This window comes from Haemaphysalis longicornis, unplaced genomic scaffold, assembly GCF_048455015.1.
Source record: "Haemaphysalis longicornis isolate Haplotype H1 unplaced genomic scaffold, Haemaphysalis longicornis Haplotype H1 scaffold_4, whole genome shotgun sequence".
Lineage (NCBI taxonomy): Eukaryota > Metazoa > Arthropoda > Arachnida > Ixodida > Ixodidae > Haemaphysalis > Haemaphysalis longicornis.
The window spans coordinates 94315002-94333189 of NW_027526361.1; the positions used below are offsets into that span (position 1 = coordinate 94315002).

The following is an 18188-nucleotide window of genomic DNA, read 5'->3' on the forward strand; positions in this document are numbered from 1 at the left end:
AAATTAGTGCGTACGTCATCAGAAATTTAACCTCCTCTAATAAAGAAGGCCTTACTTTGCACCATGGTACCGCATTTTCGAGAAACACGGTGCAAGAAAAGGGAAATTAATTGTTGTGGCTCAAGACGCCACTCGCTGTTTCGAAGGAAATTTTCCATCGCAAGGGTAGTTGCTTCTCAAAATCAGCGCAGAAAATGATTCACAAATTCCATACACAAACCATACCCCTTTAAAAAACCGCTTAAAAAAACTGACTTCATCGGGAATTGAACCCGCGAAGTTCAGCGCATGCGCGCGACGCGCGAGAGCACTACGCCACCGCACAAACGGCGACACGCTGCGAAATAGCCTAGGTAATAGATGGAGGCCCATCCTTCCGTATCATACGTCGGTGTTTACTAGCTGGTTTACAGAATTCCTGGCTGGTAAACTGAAATTTCTTAAATAGCGCTTGCACAGAAAGGTTCCCCGAAGCCCCCACAATAGCTTATCGCCATCAACTCCGCTGCTTCGCGAAAGCGCTCGCAAAAATGTGTGTGCGCGGCTGCGACATGCGATTTCCCACTGTGGGGATAGTGCTTGCCGTACTTTGGTTTTACGTTTCACGTTAAAAACCTTTGCCGATATTGATGCCTTATTACCCAAATTACCCTATGTAACTCTTCTTCTGCACGAAACTGACCTTACATTTTCTACAGGCGAGCCGATTGCACACGCATTTACAGATTGCAGCTCCGGGGTAGCGGCGTCGCCGAAGAGCACAGCCGAAGCGTCGAAAGCCAAAATACGGATTGCATTAGCGCTAGTGTTGAGTTGCATGGGCTTCGTGGACCTTACTGAGTTTATTGCACTCCAGAAACTATCAAAATAGAGCCGCATTCATTGCCGCACGCATGTTGTCGGAGACCAGTTTTCGCTTCTCGGTCGATTCCCGACGACGCGTCGGGCGACCGGTCGAGTGACCGATTTTGTTGGCTTCTTTGGTCGGCGAGTCAGTCACACTACGGCGACTTTCCATCGGCCGACGTGTTTGTGTTGCCGTCGGCGTAGTATGACAGCGCGGTCGGGCAACTCGGCAGTTGGCCGATGGTTCGGCGACTCAGCGGTTTCCCAGGCGGGTGAACGTTGCCGATTGGGACACGTATTCCTCGGAAGTGTTGTTATCGTCGCCGTCACTTGTCGCCGTCGCCGCTCGTGCACGGGCGATAGGCTCGAACAGTACGGGTGTACCACAAACTCACTACTCGGACTGGCTATCGTGGGATCAATTAAACAAATGCAAATACAGCGTTTCCTACCGCGACGACCCGCTGGGAACGCGTTTCGTGCTCCGCCTCCTCCGAGGGTCCTCACGACGACGTCACGAAGACTTGACCAATCACGAACGGCGGTAAGGTTCGCCAAATGCCCCTAGGCACCCGTTGTTCATTTTTGCCAATATTAAGTGCTTTGTAATAGTTTATGCCAAGTTTTGACTTGATTTTCGAGTTCGCCGTATGAAAAATAATAAAGTGGGAGCACTTTTTTGAAGCATACTGAAGCACTTTTTTGTAAAAAGTGCTTCAGTATCCCTTTAAGCGTGAACCGCATGGGGCGTTTTCTGCTCGCGAAAACGCGCCGCGCACGCCACAGGCGCGTTTAGGCATTATAGGGACTATAATGCCTAGGCACTATACCTTTCTAGGCACTATAGCACCATTCTAGGCACTATACCCGCACGCTGCGCGCGCAGCGGCCGGCGGCGGCAACATGGCGGCGGCTTCGGCAGCGAAGTGGTGTTTGGAGCTCGAGCGACCGCTTCTAAGCGCTCTCTAAAATGCCGCTCAAGGCATGAACGAAGTTGCTTGCGCGGTAAATGAGCTTATCATGTGGATGAAAACGGTACTATAAAACATCATCCGCGCCGCTAGTGAAAGCGCTCATTCAATATCGGCTGGGGTGGTAAGCCTAAACATTCCCGGCGGAGCCAGCCGTCTGTCTCGAACGCTTCGAAACCGCCGCCATGAGACCCGCCGCGGTGGCTCAGTGGCTAAGGCGTTGCGCTGCTGAGCACGAGGTCGCGGGTTCGATTCCCGGCCGCGGCGGCCGCTTTTCTGATGGAGGCGAAAAGCAAAAACGCCCGTGTGTACGAGATTTCGGCGCACGATAAAGATCCCCAGGTGGTCAAAATTAATCCGGAGCCCTCCACTACGGCGCGCCTCATCGCCTGCGTTGCGTCGGCGCGTTAAACCCCACAATCAATCAATCAACCGCCGCCATGAGGCGCGCGCCTCCCCATTGGCGCAAGTCGCCAGGCTCCTCCCACTACCGCGCGCGACGCGCGTCAAAATCTAGCCAGGGCAGAACGCCCAACTAAATCTGTCTAATGCCGCGGGCGCGGAATCGTCGACGCGGGCGTCGAAAAAACACACGCGCAACGCCGACGCGCGGAATCGCGTGAAAAAACGCTCCATGCGGTTCGGCTTACGCATGCGCGCGCCGCACCACGTGGCTCTCCACGGTGTCTAACTTTCACATCTCAGATTTGTGGGAGCTGCTTTTGCCTGTCTGTACAAGACTCTGTTTGAAGACTCGGCTCAGCGACGTGTGCAAACTGACGGTTACGAAGTGAAGGGTATGTCTGCTCCCTCTTCTGCGACCAGTAGCAGTTCTTGTTGGGTTATGCTTGAGAACGTCACTGTCCTCTCCAGGCCTTGTTTTCGCACCCCAGAATGAGGTGTGGTAGTTTTTCCCTTCTCGCCACGAGTTAAACAGTTTAAAGGAGCAATGAAGAGAAAACACAAGTTTGGTTCATTCGAAAGGTTGCCTCGTTAGAACCATAACGACACCACTTATAACGCAAACTTCGCTCAAATAAGGTACATAATTAGGAAAAAAGGAAATGACCATGCGACCCACCAGCTCATTTTCCGCAACAGAACCTATGATGTCACACGAGAATGCTCTGCGATTGGCGGAGGCCGGCAAAAGCAAACGCATGTTAGGCAGGGCTTACAGTTTGCATAGCGAGCTATATGACCGTGAAACATACTGCATATTCTTTTTATGACAAAGAACGGTGGAGTAAACGGTTGAAGTTCCGAACGAACACGCAAGCGTGTGCGCCAATGCGTACGAAACTACCGCCGGCCGAGCTCGACATCTCGCCGTCGCGCAGACGAATTTTCGGGTTCGAGGCTCTTAGGGGCCAACGAACCGTTCCAGCACGTACAGCCGCGACCTTGCTTGGTATCTTAATCCCTTGACAGGAGGTTGGCCGTCATATCGCCAACCAGCAAAGGTAAAAACAGAAACGAGGGGAGTAAGGAACAGCAAGAAGCGACGAGATAATGCGAGTCGTCGCATAAGTTTCGAATGGTGTTGGCTTGCTGCTGTCGTTACGAGCTCGTTTCTAGTTTACAACCACTGAAAACTTCAGTTTGTTCGAGTACTTTACAATGAAATTTCGTTGCTGCGTTTTGAAATGCCCATGTAGTACGGGCAAATCGTCGACGGAGTGCGACATCCCCGCCGGTGAAGAGATCTCCTTTCATGTGCTGCCAAACGACGAACCGCGGCGAAGCAAGTGGCTACGTTTTGTGAACTTTGCAAACGGAGGAGAAAGGGAGCTAAAGGAAGTACGAGTGTGCTCGCTTCATTTCCGACGAAGTGATTACGGCAGGGACCCTTACGTTAGCTCACTCCTGGGACAAGCTGGCGCTCGTCGCCGACTTCGTCAAATCGCCGTCAAAGCGCTCTGACCTTGGGGGAAAAAAATGCCGTACACACCGTGCATTGACGCTCGTATCTTTCTGGTCGGAGCAGAGAGCTCGCGCGAACGCCTTTCCATACACGACACCGGCCAACTGGCATAAGCGATACTGCTACTGAAATTGAACTATTATTAACCGTAATAAAAATACGGCACGTATACGTACCAGCCTGTATTCGTCCGTCGCGACGGGGCTGACGAGGCAGAGGTGCCGACGGCAGGGCGTTCGTCTGTTGTGGCTATCGCGGAATGGTCGCTCTCCCGTCCACCGCGTATCCCACAACTCCTGCCGCTCGTGCACTTAGAAGCATTGAGCGTTCAAGTGGTGTGAGGTTGTTAAATGCAAGCCCTAGCTCCTCGGCGAGAGTTTTGTTCTCCGGATCAGGCGATTCCATGACTAGGGCTGCGGGTGCACTAGGTTTTACTAGTATTTTTAAAATGGCCGCCGTCTTGGTTTCGGCACGAGTTTCGGTTCCTGTCTGACTCCCGCGTGTGGGTGCTATATGGAGCAGACATACTAAGTATCTATTTCATGGACCGGCTCGTATGAAGCCATTGTTCACGTCACCAAATGTGCAATTTTAGCGGGTTAAAATTTTGGCTTAAATTGCCTTATTTCTCAGTGAATAAAGCATCATTTGCTTCCGGGAAAGCGCTTGGGGTACTATGAAACACCTAATCTTTCGAATAAAACAAACTTTTGTTTTCTCTTCATGGCTCCTTTAAGGTTCCCCTCCGGCTCTCCGCCCTCGCAACGGAGGCAACTCTCTTCTGCAAGCCTTTCTTCAGGCGCGTTACCTCGACGAGACGGGCCCTCCTTGTTTTCTTAGCACTGATCTCTCACGTCCAATCCTCCAGTACTGGGCGAAAATGACTAGGAGGCGGGTGGACCAGGGGCGGATGTTTCGAGCCGAGTATTCAGATGCGGACAATGGCGCAGGGCATACAACACAATGCGATCCAGCAACTGGCATCGAAGGCTGATGCGGTGCCACCAGGGCATGTCACTGGAGTGAAACTCCTTCTATGGACTTGCTTGGTAGCTATCCGGCATTTCTTTTCGTTCTCGACATTCTGTAGCCACGTGCGAATCTGAATGCTAGAGCACATCGGAAGTTACCGTACCAACGGTTACCATAACCACTTTCATCGAGTGGCCGGGCCGCAACGTTTATTTATTTATTTGTTTATTTCTTTATTTTTATTTTTATTTTTATTTATTTATTTATTTATTTATTTATTTATTTATTTATTTATTTATTTATTTATTTATTTATTTATTTATTTATTTATTTATTTATTTATTTATTTATTTATTTATTTATTTATTTATTTATTTATTTATTTATTTATTTATTTATTTATTTATTTATTTATTGTGCTGTGAGTAGCTAGCATAACGCAACGCCGTCCTTATATTATTTCCACATCCTGGAGTTTCGTCAGCTATTTTGCACAATTACAACTGCGCCGTAAAGCCAAACAATTACGGCGTCCGTAGGGCAGCGTGCATGCGTCTTCCGCCGGCAAGAGTGCACAGCACAGACTCCATAGTCACACTCTCGGAAAACCCTTTATTTCGGGATCCTTCATTGCGTGTGAAAGTTAAGGAGGTCAATGTTCGTTCTCAGTGGGGACTTCGCCGTTACCCGTTGGCACAGGCGAGAGTCGTGGTGTTAAAGGCAACTCGCGTTTCGCCTTTCCCGTTTGCTAAACCTTCGATGTAAAAAGACGAGGGGCAAATTGTTAGAACAATCTCTTTTAGACATCTGGTCGGACCATGGGGGCGTTTTAACTTGTTTCTTAATCAAGAAGGTTCATATTGCCTTTTAAAATATGTATTTCGCAACTACGCATTTCTGTGTAAAGGTGAAGTAGACTTTAAAAGCGTCAGTGGATGCTTGGTTTTTGTAATATGGCTTTCCAACATTGCCTCTTGCCCAGTGAAGCATGACGATCTACGGAGGGAGTATGATTACAGAAAACGGCTCGAACTCTTGTGTTAACAAACTCTAAATATTAGTCGCTAATACGAACCTACCTTTAGGCCGAGTTTCATTTACTTTGCATAATTCGATAGTTCACAGACAAGTTGTAAACGCTACGGAATTACCAACTGCTGTCAGAACATCGCCATCTACGGGGGGAGTACAGTTACAGAAAACAGCTGTTAATGTTCCTTCCAGTAACTTGGTGGATACAAATTGTATGCAATTAGACTACTGTAACGTTACTCCCCTATTGAAAAATCATGTTTCCATAAAACTGGTACCCGCCGCGGTGGCTCAGTGGCTAAGGCGTTGCGCTGCTGAGCACGAGGTCGCGGGTTCGATTCCCGGCCGTGGCGGCCGCTTTTCTGATGGAGGCGAAAAGCAAAAACGCCCGTGTGTACGAGATTTCGGCGCACGTTAAAGATCCCCAGGTGGTCAAAATTAATCCGGAGCCCTCCACTACGGCGCGCCTCATCGCCTGCGTTGCGTCGGCGCGTTAAACCCTACAATAAGTCAATAAAACGGGTGTATACAATCCTGTCTGACGGCTGTACAGGTGAAACGGGTTGAAATCGGACCCGTTTAATAATACAGGATCATACAAGTCCGATCTGACACACATACAGCTCTCATCGGGTCGAGTTTGGGCCCGCTTGTCATCCTTCTTCAGAGAGTGGAAGGGCACTGAACCTATTGTCTGCACTTCGTTTTTTTTGTTTTGTTTTTGTATTTCCCCTCATCGTCCTCCTCATACCATAGTGTTGAGCCTTCTCATAGCTTTTGACCAATCACCAACGGGTGCTGCTCCTCCACAAACTCCGTCCTCTCTTACCTTGGGGAGGGGGCAGGCGCCTCACTTTCCGTTTAAAAATCTTCTCCTACCACCCTTCCAACGCTTTACGTCAAACGTTTTCAGATGGTCGCGAAAGGTGGGCTGCAATTCTAGCTATCCTGTTGGAAGGTTCGACTTAAGCTGATCGCATATACGTGACTGCGAAGCGTCGCTGAGCAGGGCTACCGACATTCTGTGTTGCGTCCATACGCAGCGACCCTCCAATTCGTCAGCGCGAGCTTCTTCCCACCTCCGCCGTGCACTCTACTACCTCTTCAATTCCTTTACAAACACACAGCCTGGGTGTCATCGCGTTGTTTGAGTCGTTTGACTCTTATTTCGCACTAACCACCTCTCCTCTCCTCTCGTACACTGAAACTAGGGACAACTTCGTGCCATGGAGCCAGCCACCGTGTGGTCTTCTGGCAATGCGGGAAGAACAGCTGATGCCGTGTGAAGTTCAGGCGCTAAAAGCGTAAAGCTGCTCTTCTTGACGGCGGTCAAAAAAACTAATGAAGCGGCCCCATATTCGCCACTTATTCTTTAAATGGGGATGTGCTTATCAAAAGACTCAGCTCGCTAAATGGGCGCTGCGGCGTTGTACAACGTGACCCATACTTTGAGAACAGCTCGCATGTTATTGTGATTTTACCATTAAAGGATGATAAGATCCTTTGTGCTGACATCAGCTGTATCGTGTGTCTTTGAAGACATACTGGCTAGCAAGTGCGGCTATTAGAACAGCGTAACACTCAAATATGGGCAGCTCACGGGATGGGCAGCCCACGAGCATGCCTATCCCTGATTTCTAAGGCGCCAGCATTCTTCGGCGATACGACGCAAAAAACTTCCCGTCACAAAAGCTCAGTGTTAGATTTAAAGATTCAAAAGCAGCGCCACTACAGAAGAAACAAGGTGGAACGAGAGAGTAAAGTTGCACTCAGTATACCTACTCCTTCGTGCCCTGTATTTTGATATTTATTTATTTGTCTAGTGTTTCGTTTTTTTTTTGTGTGTTTTTATTTGCCTAGTGTTTCGTTTTTTTGTGTTTTTTTTTTCTCTTTCACCTAACGTTGTATATAGGTTATTCTTGCCCATGTTTTATATATTTATGTTAGCCCTCTACCCTATCCCCCCATTCCTATGTACTCTTTCCTCCCTATCCCACCTCCCCCACACCAGCAGGCTTTCCGGTGTCCGCCCCTAGGCGAGACAATTTACGCCTGTTGGTGGACCTTCCTTTCTTGTTTTTGTGCAATAAATACATACATACATACTCAGTATCGCCAACATTTTTTTTTCTCCTGTCCGGGCGATGGCTTCGAGTCTTGAACAATCTATCAACATGCCCACATTAATCTTTTTTCAGATAATTGTCATAAAACGCTTTAATAACAGGTCATAGAGCATTCATATTCTCATAAAAAGAGCCCTTTCATTACCTCTGAAAAAAAAAAAAAGGAATATCTCCCCAGCAGTGCATTTGTATGTTACAGTAAAGCTGACTTTCAAGGGTTTCGATATATAGCGCTCACTATTGATACATGGGGTCTTGGGGGGCTGTTTAATGAAAGATCCTTGCGCCTTAATAACGTTAAATCAAACTGTTTTTATGGTCCCTAAAAATTCCTTTCCAGCAATACACTTGTGTACAGTCATGATACCGACTTAAGGGGGTTCGGTTGAGGCTGAGGAAAATGCTTACGCACACCCGAATAAATTTGCGAAAGCATCACCCTTTTAATTGGAGTGTTTTTGAGTGCGTAGAAAATATTGGAGATAAATAGATTGCAATTGTCTGAGAAATTGCGTTGCCTATGTGCAGCGTTCGCGATTCGCTTATTTCTTACCCGAAAAGTTGCCCCATCGATTTTGACGATATACGATCAGTTTCTGTGTCACTGCCCCGGAGCAAGTATTGCCTTTTGTCCGTGGCTACTGGTTGCTTAGCGGGTCGTGAAGACCTTTTGTACGGCTACCTGAATGCGAAGTTGTTGGTCCGTCATGCTGTTTGTTACTGGAATAAACAGCCGGGCCAAAAGTTTAATCGATTCTTCAACAAGACCCATACATCGGCAAGACCATTTGAAACTGCTAAAACCGGTGGCATGGGTCATTCATGTTCACTTCATTAACCGTCACGGAAATCTCAGGCGTATTAAGATGCCTGCGCGTGAAAGAAAAAAGCGATACTCTATTCTAATTTGGGAAGTGCGTCGCATTGGCTCTTACGATGAGTATGAAAAAAGGCAAGGAGGAGAGTTGCGCATCCTATAGCAACCAGATGGCGTGCGAGCAATGCTAGCTCTAGGGTACCCGGATGCAACGTTGCACTACATCTATTGTCTTTTACTATTCACGCCATTTGCAGGGTAGCAACACGCAGTAAGTTGTCCTACATGACTCTAATGCAGATTTAGGCAGCGGTGACGGCAGCGGCGAACGCGGCCTTCGGCGAAGCTCGGCCCGGCGTGTCGCGGAATGCGTTGCCAAGCGAACGGAGTACCTGTGGTCAAATGAAGGCCAACTTTACCAGGACGGCGAAATCGCTCTGCGAGATTAGTAAAGCTTTGCTTTCAATGATGTTGTTTCCGTGTTTCACTTAGCTCTTATTCAAGCCATGACTTCCACTTACGCGAAATGTTGCATCGATAAGGTGGTCCTGCTACGCTATTACGAAGTGCACGATGTGTTTAAGATTGCTCCCTATGACGCCATTGTTGCAGGTGGACATGTTCGTGAGCCGCCACCTATCGGAGGGCTGGGCGGTCTTCGAGGTGCAGCGTGACCGGGCTGGGCAGTGCGCAAATGCGAGTGACTACCAGCACCTCATGGCCGCCGCCGCCAAGGCCAAACAGGCGGTTCCCTAAAAGGTGGCTGCGGGCTCAGCGAGCCTTGGACTCAGCGTTCGCCGGTTGCGTTGTCGGAACACGTCGTCTCGCAGTGCAGCTGCTATTGGCCCCACCGTTAAAAATAAGGAATTATGCGAGAACGTTGTGACGTGTCTCTTTTTTGTCCACTTCACTTGCCTGACATCACCTCATGATTGAAAGAGGCACAGCGCCACGACATTCCACAGAGTCCCAGCAGTGGTTTGCATTTTGTTCGCCAGTGTGTTTCTGGGTGCACACCGAAACCAGAGATTGAGGTCGTCAACCTGGGAACGTCAAGGCCTATCACTCGAGGCGGAGACAGTACCGACCTGCTCTGATGGCGTTAAGGAGGCATGTTTTGCAGCGAAGCTGGATGCAGACCACCCTTCCATAATTCTCCGGGTCGTGGTCACCCAGAAAAATAGACTCTAAAGCAAAAGCCACTTTTATTCGTGAATGTTCTGGTTACGAATATACAAAGTAAAGACATTTGATATCAGAAAAAAAAATCCATGTCGCCTACAAGGGCGAGGATATGGTTTTTTGTGGCTAGAGCAGGTTGCTAGAGGACGACGAACCTCGTTGGGAACAATACAAAAATGGTGGTGGATGCGCGACCTGCGGAAGGAAAAGAAACAATTCGGTGCATCTTTCTGGAATTTGATTGCACCCATATAAATTGATACGAGGAAAATATTCCCCCTCCCGAGTCCCCAGGGCTTTAAGGCAGCACACAAATGACTCCGAGGCTGATATTGTTGCACTTAACGAGACATTTCTGTCAAGTAAAATAGCGTCCAATGAGCTATTTCAGTGCAACAAAAAGTACGTGGTGTGTATAGACGTAACCGAGGTTGTAAAATCGGTGGTGGTGTTTTAAAAGTTGTCGCATGACATTCAATTTCAAGAAATTTATATTTGCCATTAGTTATCGGTACCCCTCTAGTGCTGGTGGTTTTTATGAGAGTCTTCACGATGGCTTGAACCAGATTGCAGTGCGTTATCCGGGTGTGCCACTTTTTCTTGTCGGTAACTTTGATTTTTCAAAAATCAAATGGGCGCATGCGTGTTCCTTCGCAGAACCTGCGTCTGCCGAGGCTTAGTGTTTTCTTAATGTCTGTTCTGAATTCAGTTTATCACAGATAGTTTGTCAATCATCACGTGTCACGCCTACACCATCATCTTTGCTTGACTTAATTCTGACGTCATCCCCTGACATAACATCGCCCATTACGCACGTGCCTGCAGGTTAAGTGACCCCTCCGTGCTTCACTTCACTTCTTCCTTTCCTCCCAATCGAAAACTTAAGCAGCTAAAACTAATCACAGATTCCAACAGAGCTAACTTCGAGGCTATAAACGCTGAACTTTGCGCCTTTATGGATGCTTTGCTGCTATCTGGCATGGAACAACGCAATGAACGCTTATGGTCCTCTTCCAGATGTAAGGTTTTAGAATAAATACATACCTTTGATGAATCGACCCGAATTAGGGTAAATGCCCAAGGTGGAGGAGGTTTCTGCATAGGAAAGTTTGACATCCACCTGAATGCAACCGTACGGCTGCAAAAGAAAGCTATACAGTTTCCTCAGAAACTTCGCAGTTGAAGAAAAATTCGTCCTGACCCAGGATTCGAACCCGGAACCACCGCTTAGCCGAAGCAGTCGCTCTACCAACTGAGCTAACCAGGAGGCTAGTCGTTTGTAGCGCGAGAGCGAATTGATCAACAACTCGAAGTGAAGGACAGGTGTTAATCGACCAGAATTAGGGGAAATCCCCAAGGTGGAGTACGTTTATGCAAAGGAAAGTTTGACATCCACCTGAATGCAGCCGTACGGTTAGAAAGGAAAGCTATACAGCTCCTCAGAAACTTCGCAGTTGAAAAAAATTCCCCGCATTTCCCCGAGGGGAAGAATGTGAAAGTGCGAATGCACGAGTTGAATTTGCGCGGTTCGGTAATGTTCGCGAAAGAGAGATCACACACACACACACACACAACTACAAAGAAAGAAAGATGCATTTATTCACAGACACCTATTTGTGTTGTCGTTGTACTTGATTGCTAGAGCGGATCTCAGCTTTGAAATTTCGTGTCAGTACTCCTTTAAGCGGGTGCATTAGCCCTTCTCACGCCCGATTCCTGGCCAATCCCCCACGTGGGTATGTGCCATGTCAGCGGCCAGGCAGCGCGCGCCCATCTCCCCCCGTTGCCAAGGAAGACGAGGAGATTCCTGGCCAATCCCCCACGTGGGTATGCTATGCGGACATCGCCGGTGGACGCAGTTCAGGGTCGCTTAAGAAGTGCATTCGCACTTAACTGGCCAATCCCCCACGTGGGTATGTTATGCGGACATCGCCGGTGGACGCAGGTTCAGGGTCGCTTAAGAAGTGCATTGCACTTAAAACGATGAATCCCTAAGCCGAAAATAAATGAATAAATAAACAACAAAATGAATACCAAGACTGTAGACGTGGCGAAAAAGATTTGAAATGCGGTGGAGAAAAAGCAGGGAAGGGACTGTAAGGCAACTCAGCTACCGCCGGCTATAGACCAAATTTATTTTGAGCCTCGCCCTAATAGCACCGCTAATCAAGCAGTTGCAGGTGCAACTGTGTTTGCAAATCGTAACTGTGGGTATAGTCAAAGAAAACGCATTGTTTCTGTAACCTTACCCCTTGTTACGATTCGGTGAGAACTGCTTTGTCGCGATTGTCTGCGCCTGTGGTATGCCGGTATAGTGTCGTGAAACCCAAACATCCGACAAGGGTCTAATAGATAGGTCAGACAGGGGAGTCCCTTGATCGCACGAGCCTTCCAGGCGGTGATTCACCCGGCGGCGGTTCGATCCCGCCGTATGCTGCTGCCGTCGTGAACACGGTTGAAGCCTTCCTTTCCTGCACTCTCCCCGGCACGAACAGGATGGTTCGCCTTTGTTTCTACTTCGTGCCGTCGGTGAGTGTCGGACGACGGTTGGAAGCCTCTTCCTACCCCTCACCCGCACCGGCCGGCTGGTGGTTATACGACCTGTGGATTGTTCTCGTGTGGGTTCGTACTTTTAAAGGGAAGCTTTATCGTCCGCACTGATGTCCTTGTACGCCAATACTTCCTGCAGGAAAGCCAACTTCCTCTGATGATGATGATGAATGCCCGTGGGTGAAGTGAAAAAGAAAAACGCTTTCCATTGCCGGAATCGAGCCTGACTCTACCGCCTTTATGAAGCCCGCGTGCATCCAACTGCTCCAAATCGACATGGCCGAAACGCACGCCAAGTAGCAGGTTCCGATTCGCGCCGTATACACCAAACCCAAACGTTAGGTCGATGGAGCGCACCCGACAGCTGCTGTGGGTATTCCATAAAAGTAGGGCGTACGTCCAAACTAACACCTACTCGTAAGTGAGATTGGATAACCAAATACTCCATCACGAGAAAGCTACGTGTTCGACCATCGTCGTCGTTAGATGGAGGGGCGTATGATTTTTAGGGCTGTGTAGAAACGCCTTTTGGGGGTTGGGACTCTTGTTATAAATTTTCCCCTTTCGACTAACCCAGATTGCTTCGGGCTCTCATAAGAGGCGTTTCTACGCCCGAGCCTTGTAAGTTCTCGTGCGGGCTGCTGTTTTGTATCATCGTTACTCTAGTATTTCCATGTATTAGACGAAAACGCTTTGTGGGCTCTTCGTCGGCCGGAACCGAGGCAGCTCTCCAGCTCACCGCTCCATCACCCCGCTACCATTGCATGACGGAGGCAACTCAGCTTGGTTCGAGGAGGCCTTCGCAAACGTGACACTACAGCTTTACGGTGACCCCAATGTGGCAAGTTAAGGAAACATGGCGTAATGACAGTCCTCCTAGCGGCCTATTGCACTGTTATATTCAAGATATCTCATCATCATCACCACCGCCAGCCTATCTACATCCACTGCAGGGCAAAGGCCTCTCCCATTAATCTCCAGTTATCCCGATCCTGTGCTAACTGGGACCAATTTATGCCCGCAAACTTCTTGATCTGATCTGTCCATCTAACTTTCTGCTGCCCCCTTACACCCTTGCCTTCTCTAGGGATCCACTCTATTACCCTTATTGACCAACGGTTATCTTGACTTCACATTACATACCCTGCCCACGTACATTTTAAAGACGATAGTCTTTCTTGGGCTAGTTAAAGCCAAAACTGTTTGTGTGTATGTCTGCTTGTGTGTGTGTCTGTCTGTGACTCGATTCAACCACCCTGCTAAAGTAAAACAAGACCTGCGCAATAGTCTTGTATAGTCACAGCTAAATCTACCCGTCTAAGTTCGGTGTAATGTTCATACTTGTCAAAATTGTGGAAGAAGAACAAGACATTACGCAAATATCAGACAACAAATTAATATAATACAGAAGTGATATTTGTAGTGTTTCTTTATAAAAAATACACGCTTGATTTTTGCGCAATTAAATACTTCATCAACAGCAGAAAAAAAATTCACTTACGCTGTCGCCTGCTGTCGCCCACGCCACTGTAGCTTCTGGCGTATTTTAAGAAATCAACCGGCAACAGTTACGAAAAGTTCCACTGGATAGGTTCCACGTTCTTCTTGGAACGCACGTGGAGTAGGGCAACGTGGTTCGATAAACTTTGAAGTAGGGCGCCTCGATTCACGTGCGTCTCCTCCGTACGGCAACGTCGGCATCGAGACACCCAGCCTGGATCAGTGAAACGCGGTAAATTTAAAATGATTTAAACAAACCTTTGGCATCTTTACCTTGGGAGGAGCGCGATGCAAGAGGAACAACATGAGACGTAAGCAATAAGGCGCGGGGAGGCATTTACTTGGCCAAAGTCGACAGAGACTATCGTCTTTTGTCGACATTTGCAACGGAAGGAGCAGATACGCGGACAATTTTCTTTTTAATTTCTACTAATATGTCCTTAACACGCGTTTGTTCCCTGAGCCACTCCCTTAATGTTACACCTATCACCTTGCGTTCCTTTGCTCGCTGAATCGTCCTCAATTTAAGTTGAACCCTCTTAGTGAGCCTTCAAGTCTTTGCCGCATAAGTGAGTACCGGTAAGATGCAGCTCTCATACACTTTCTTTTTCAGGGACAACGGTAGGCTGCCATTCATTATCTGAGAATGCCGGCCGAATGCACTCCACCCCATTCTTATCCTTCCAATTATTTCTGCCTCATGTTTGGGGCCACAACTTTGTCTAAGTAGATATATTCGCTTATCACTTCCACTGCCTCACCACGTATCTGAAACCACTGTGCTGTCCCGAGGTTATTGATCATTACTTTAGTTTTCTGGATATTAATTTTTAGGCTCATGGTTTTACTCAGTCCTGTGTGGCAAGCATGCTTTGCACTTCGTCCCCCGAGTTACTTAGCAAGGCAACGTCGTCAGCAAATTTGAGGTTACTGAAGTCTTCTCCATTAACCCTTACTCCCACCTGTTCCCAATCCAATGTTCTGAATACTTCTTGTAAACATGGTGTAAATAACATTGGAGTGATTGTCTCATTGTCTGACGTCCTTCCTTATAGGTATTTTACAGCTCTCCTTATGGAGTATGATGGTAGCAGTGAACCCATTGTAAATATCCTAGTATTCTTACATAATGCTCGTCTACCCCCTGGTTCCGTAATCCCTGAATGACTGCTGAGGTTTTGACCGAGTGAAATGTTTTCTCATACTATATGAAGGCTATATATAGAGATTCAATATGCTACGAGCACTTCTTTATCACCTGATTGATCGTGTGAATATGGTCCATTGTTGAATAGCCCTTACGAAATCGGAACAAGATATCTATCTACATTAAATCGATAGCTGCAGAGCGTCAGTGATAAGGTTGCCTTTTCAGTAAAGCGTATTTCTGCTGCTGAGCCACGCAAGAAGAATGAACATCGTTACAATGCGCGCTTGTCTCCTCCCGGAGAGCCCCGCTCGTTTGGCTTGTGCCGTCCCGGGGAAAATTTCCCGACGCTGCTGTGAAGGAAGTCCGATCAATTTGTTACAACACGGGCCCGTAATAACGACGTATTCGGCATCGAGGTCGTTCGGCGTAAGCGCGCGGACCGGCGTACTCCGGAGCACGGTGCAAGATATACTCTCAGGTGAAGACACAGCTTTCAAAACAAATGTGTACTCGTTGCTTTAATAAAGTCGCCAAACTGACGCCCCTAAGACCGTTGACTGTTGCGCCCTTCAGTGGCAGATAAAAGAAGCTGCCCGATGGCCGGCCACTCGGAGGTGTTCGGATCTTTTCGGCTCCTTGTCCTGCCTTCCCGGCAGCTCGACGTCTGCTTGCCACACCTGCCCTTCAGGGGAGTAATTAACCCACCATTTCGGCGGGTAAAGAGTCACGCTAGGCGGATGGGACGTCCCGTTTGTTCCCAGCATTCCCGCGTGGTGTGTTGACATTTTCCTCAGTGCTGCCTACACGGCGTGCGCGCCGTACCGTTTCAAGTAGTGGCGTTCGACTTTTGCGGTCGACGCAAGAATTCGTAAACCGGGGATGGTTGTCGCCCTGTCAGTCGCCGTTCAACAGCTCCAGCGTCTTCTGGCACTACAGCTTTGCAGTTAGCTGAGGGCGTCTAACTGTCCACCGCCGGCCTACTCAGGTGAGCGCTCTTTTTGGCGGGTTGGCAATCAGTTCGCATATCACCTACTAAAAAGCGCTTGATTTCTGCTCGCGACAGTTATATTAGCGAAGTTCACAAAATTCTTAACGGCAAGTTCTCACCGTCTTGCATTATTGTCGCTGTTTATGCTGCTCTGCTCGCATCTGTTGATGATCGCGAGCTGTCGACAGTTTGTTTCACGGTTCGGAAACTCGTTCGCATGCAAACCGTCTCGGCCATAGCGCTTCTTCGTCTTCTGTTCAATGTGGCATCATTAACATCGCTTTTTATCTTCTACGATTTTTTAGGCAACGTGCCTTATGCTAAGCTATCTTAATGTTGTAACGAAAATGAACTTCCAGTACCAATCAGCGTTCGATACTTGTGACTTGTGGAAATGCAGGGGGAACGACCACGATAACAACACAACGCAGGAGCACTGCTTGTGTTGTCTTCTCTGTCATTTGCCCTTGTTTTCAGCAGTACCATCTATGCGTGAAGTCTGAGTGTGCCAGAACGCTGTTGGAAAGCTTTTCGTGTGCGCGTGTGGTTCGTGAGGGCGTTGTAACACGCTGCTTTAGCCTGTTTCACCTCTTTACTGCATCTAGTACTGTTGCTTGCCAGGAGTGCCTGCCAAGAGATGCTTTCTGCGTTACGTGTTTTCATATTTAATAGGGAAGCCAATCAGCGTTCTATAATTGTTGGAAATTTGGGGGGAACGACCCCGATAACAACCCAGGGCAGAAGCACTGCTTGTAAGGTCTTCTCTGTCATTTGCCTTTCTTTTCAGTCGTCGTAGATTGTTTATTTACTGCTGCGTGAACGTTGTTTCATCTTCACGTTTTATTTCTTTCTTTTGCAGCATCTCTTGACGGCAGTCACGGTGTGCCCCTAGCCTGCCTGCAGCACTCATACTGCCACTCTAGTGGGAACTGATGTTTGCGGGCCAGTTGTCACAACCTAACGGGTCCCCGCCCTTGCCTGGCTTGTAGTTGAGGTTGTAATTGAGGTTAGATCCACCGCTGCGTTCTCACTGTGCGCACATTTAAAGTGAGGGTTTACACTAACGGAGCGGTTGATAGCCATGAAGACAGCAGCTTGTGTACTGGAAATGCCAGAGAATACAAAACCAAACTTATCTACGGATCTATGCCAGCTTGACCGTTACAAGTCTTTCAGAGAGTATCAAAACAATGGACAGCTGGAGACATCTCGAGTGCCCAATTGTGTTCTTCCTTCTGTTTTTTTTTATTTAACAATCGATAGTATGAGTAAGGTAGACAGAGAACAAAGAGATTGCGCTGTTCTTGGAAATGCCTTACTCGAAATAAAACTGATTTCTGCGAGTTGAACTGCTCAGTGCGGTTAAAAACGGTTTCAGATAACAAATAATTTGATGCACCCAAACCCATCTATAGTGAACTTATTTCATGCATGGTTTTTTTAAGGGCATGTTATTAACTCTGGCAAAACAACAAAGTGACATGTTTGTTGTGCAGACAACTAGTATACAGTGAAACCTCGATATATCGAACTACGCGGTGCCCGCGAAATAGTTCGATATAACCAGAATTCGATATATAAAATCACGTAAAAAACGAGTCATAAACTGGTACAAATCAATAATTGAACGAATTGTGCAGTAAATACTCACTTGGTGCTTCAAAGTATTTATTCTTTTGGCCTAAAGTACTGCAGCAAGGTAGACTGTCGTGTTATACACGACTTCCTCAACGTAGTCTAAACGTTCAACAAGCGACAGGCCGGTGCCTTCTATAGCGCTGCAGTAGCGGTGCGGTAGGGCCAAAACCGCTGAAAACTCGGTCGAAGTCGGGAGCGGGGCACTATCAGCGCTTGCGGGTACAACCTCGGCAGCGTCTTCGTTGGTGCGCTGAGTAGTAACCCCCGCTAGGATCTCCACATCCGTCAGCTCCGCCGTCGTTCCGGTGCTGTCGTCACCGCCAACAAAGTCATCAATGCACATGCTTCGTGACTCAGCACCAATAAAGCGCTCCAGCTGGCCCCAGGTTTCTTCAAGCTGGCATTCTTCTTTTGCAGCGTCCAATTCTGCTTCGGTGCAACCGATGCGCAGCAGTCGGAAACGCCCATCGCGCCACCGCTATCCTCGAGTGT

General features: G+C 48.0%; 1 protein-coding gene across 1 annotated transcript in view; it reads left to right on the forward strand.

Moving 5' to 3' along the window:
• LOC144180447 (uncharacterized) overlaps nucleotides 1-9558 on the forward strand; it is a 58097-nt gene extending 48539 nt beyond the window's left edge. The window contains exon 8 of the mRNA XM_077708787.1: nucleotides 9301-9558. Within this exon, the coding sequence (XP_077564913.1) occupies nucleotides 9301-9444 (144 nt within the window). The 3' untranslated portion in view covers nucleotides 9445-9558. The remainder of the gene's footprint in view (nucleotides 1-9300) is intronic.
• Nucleotides 9559-18188: the final 8630 nt, after the last annotated feature.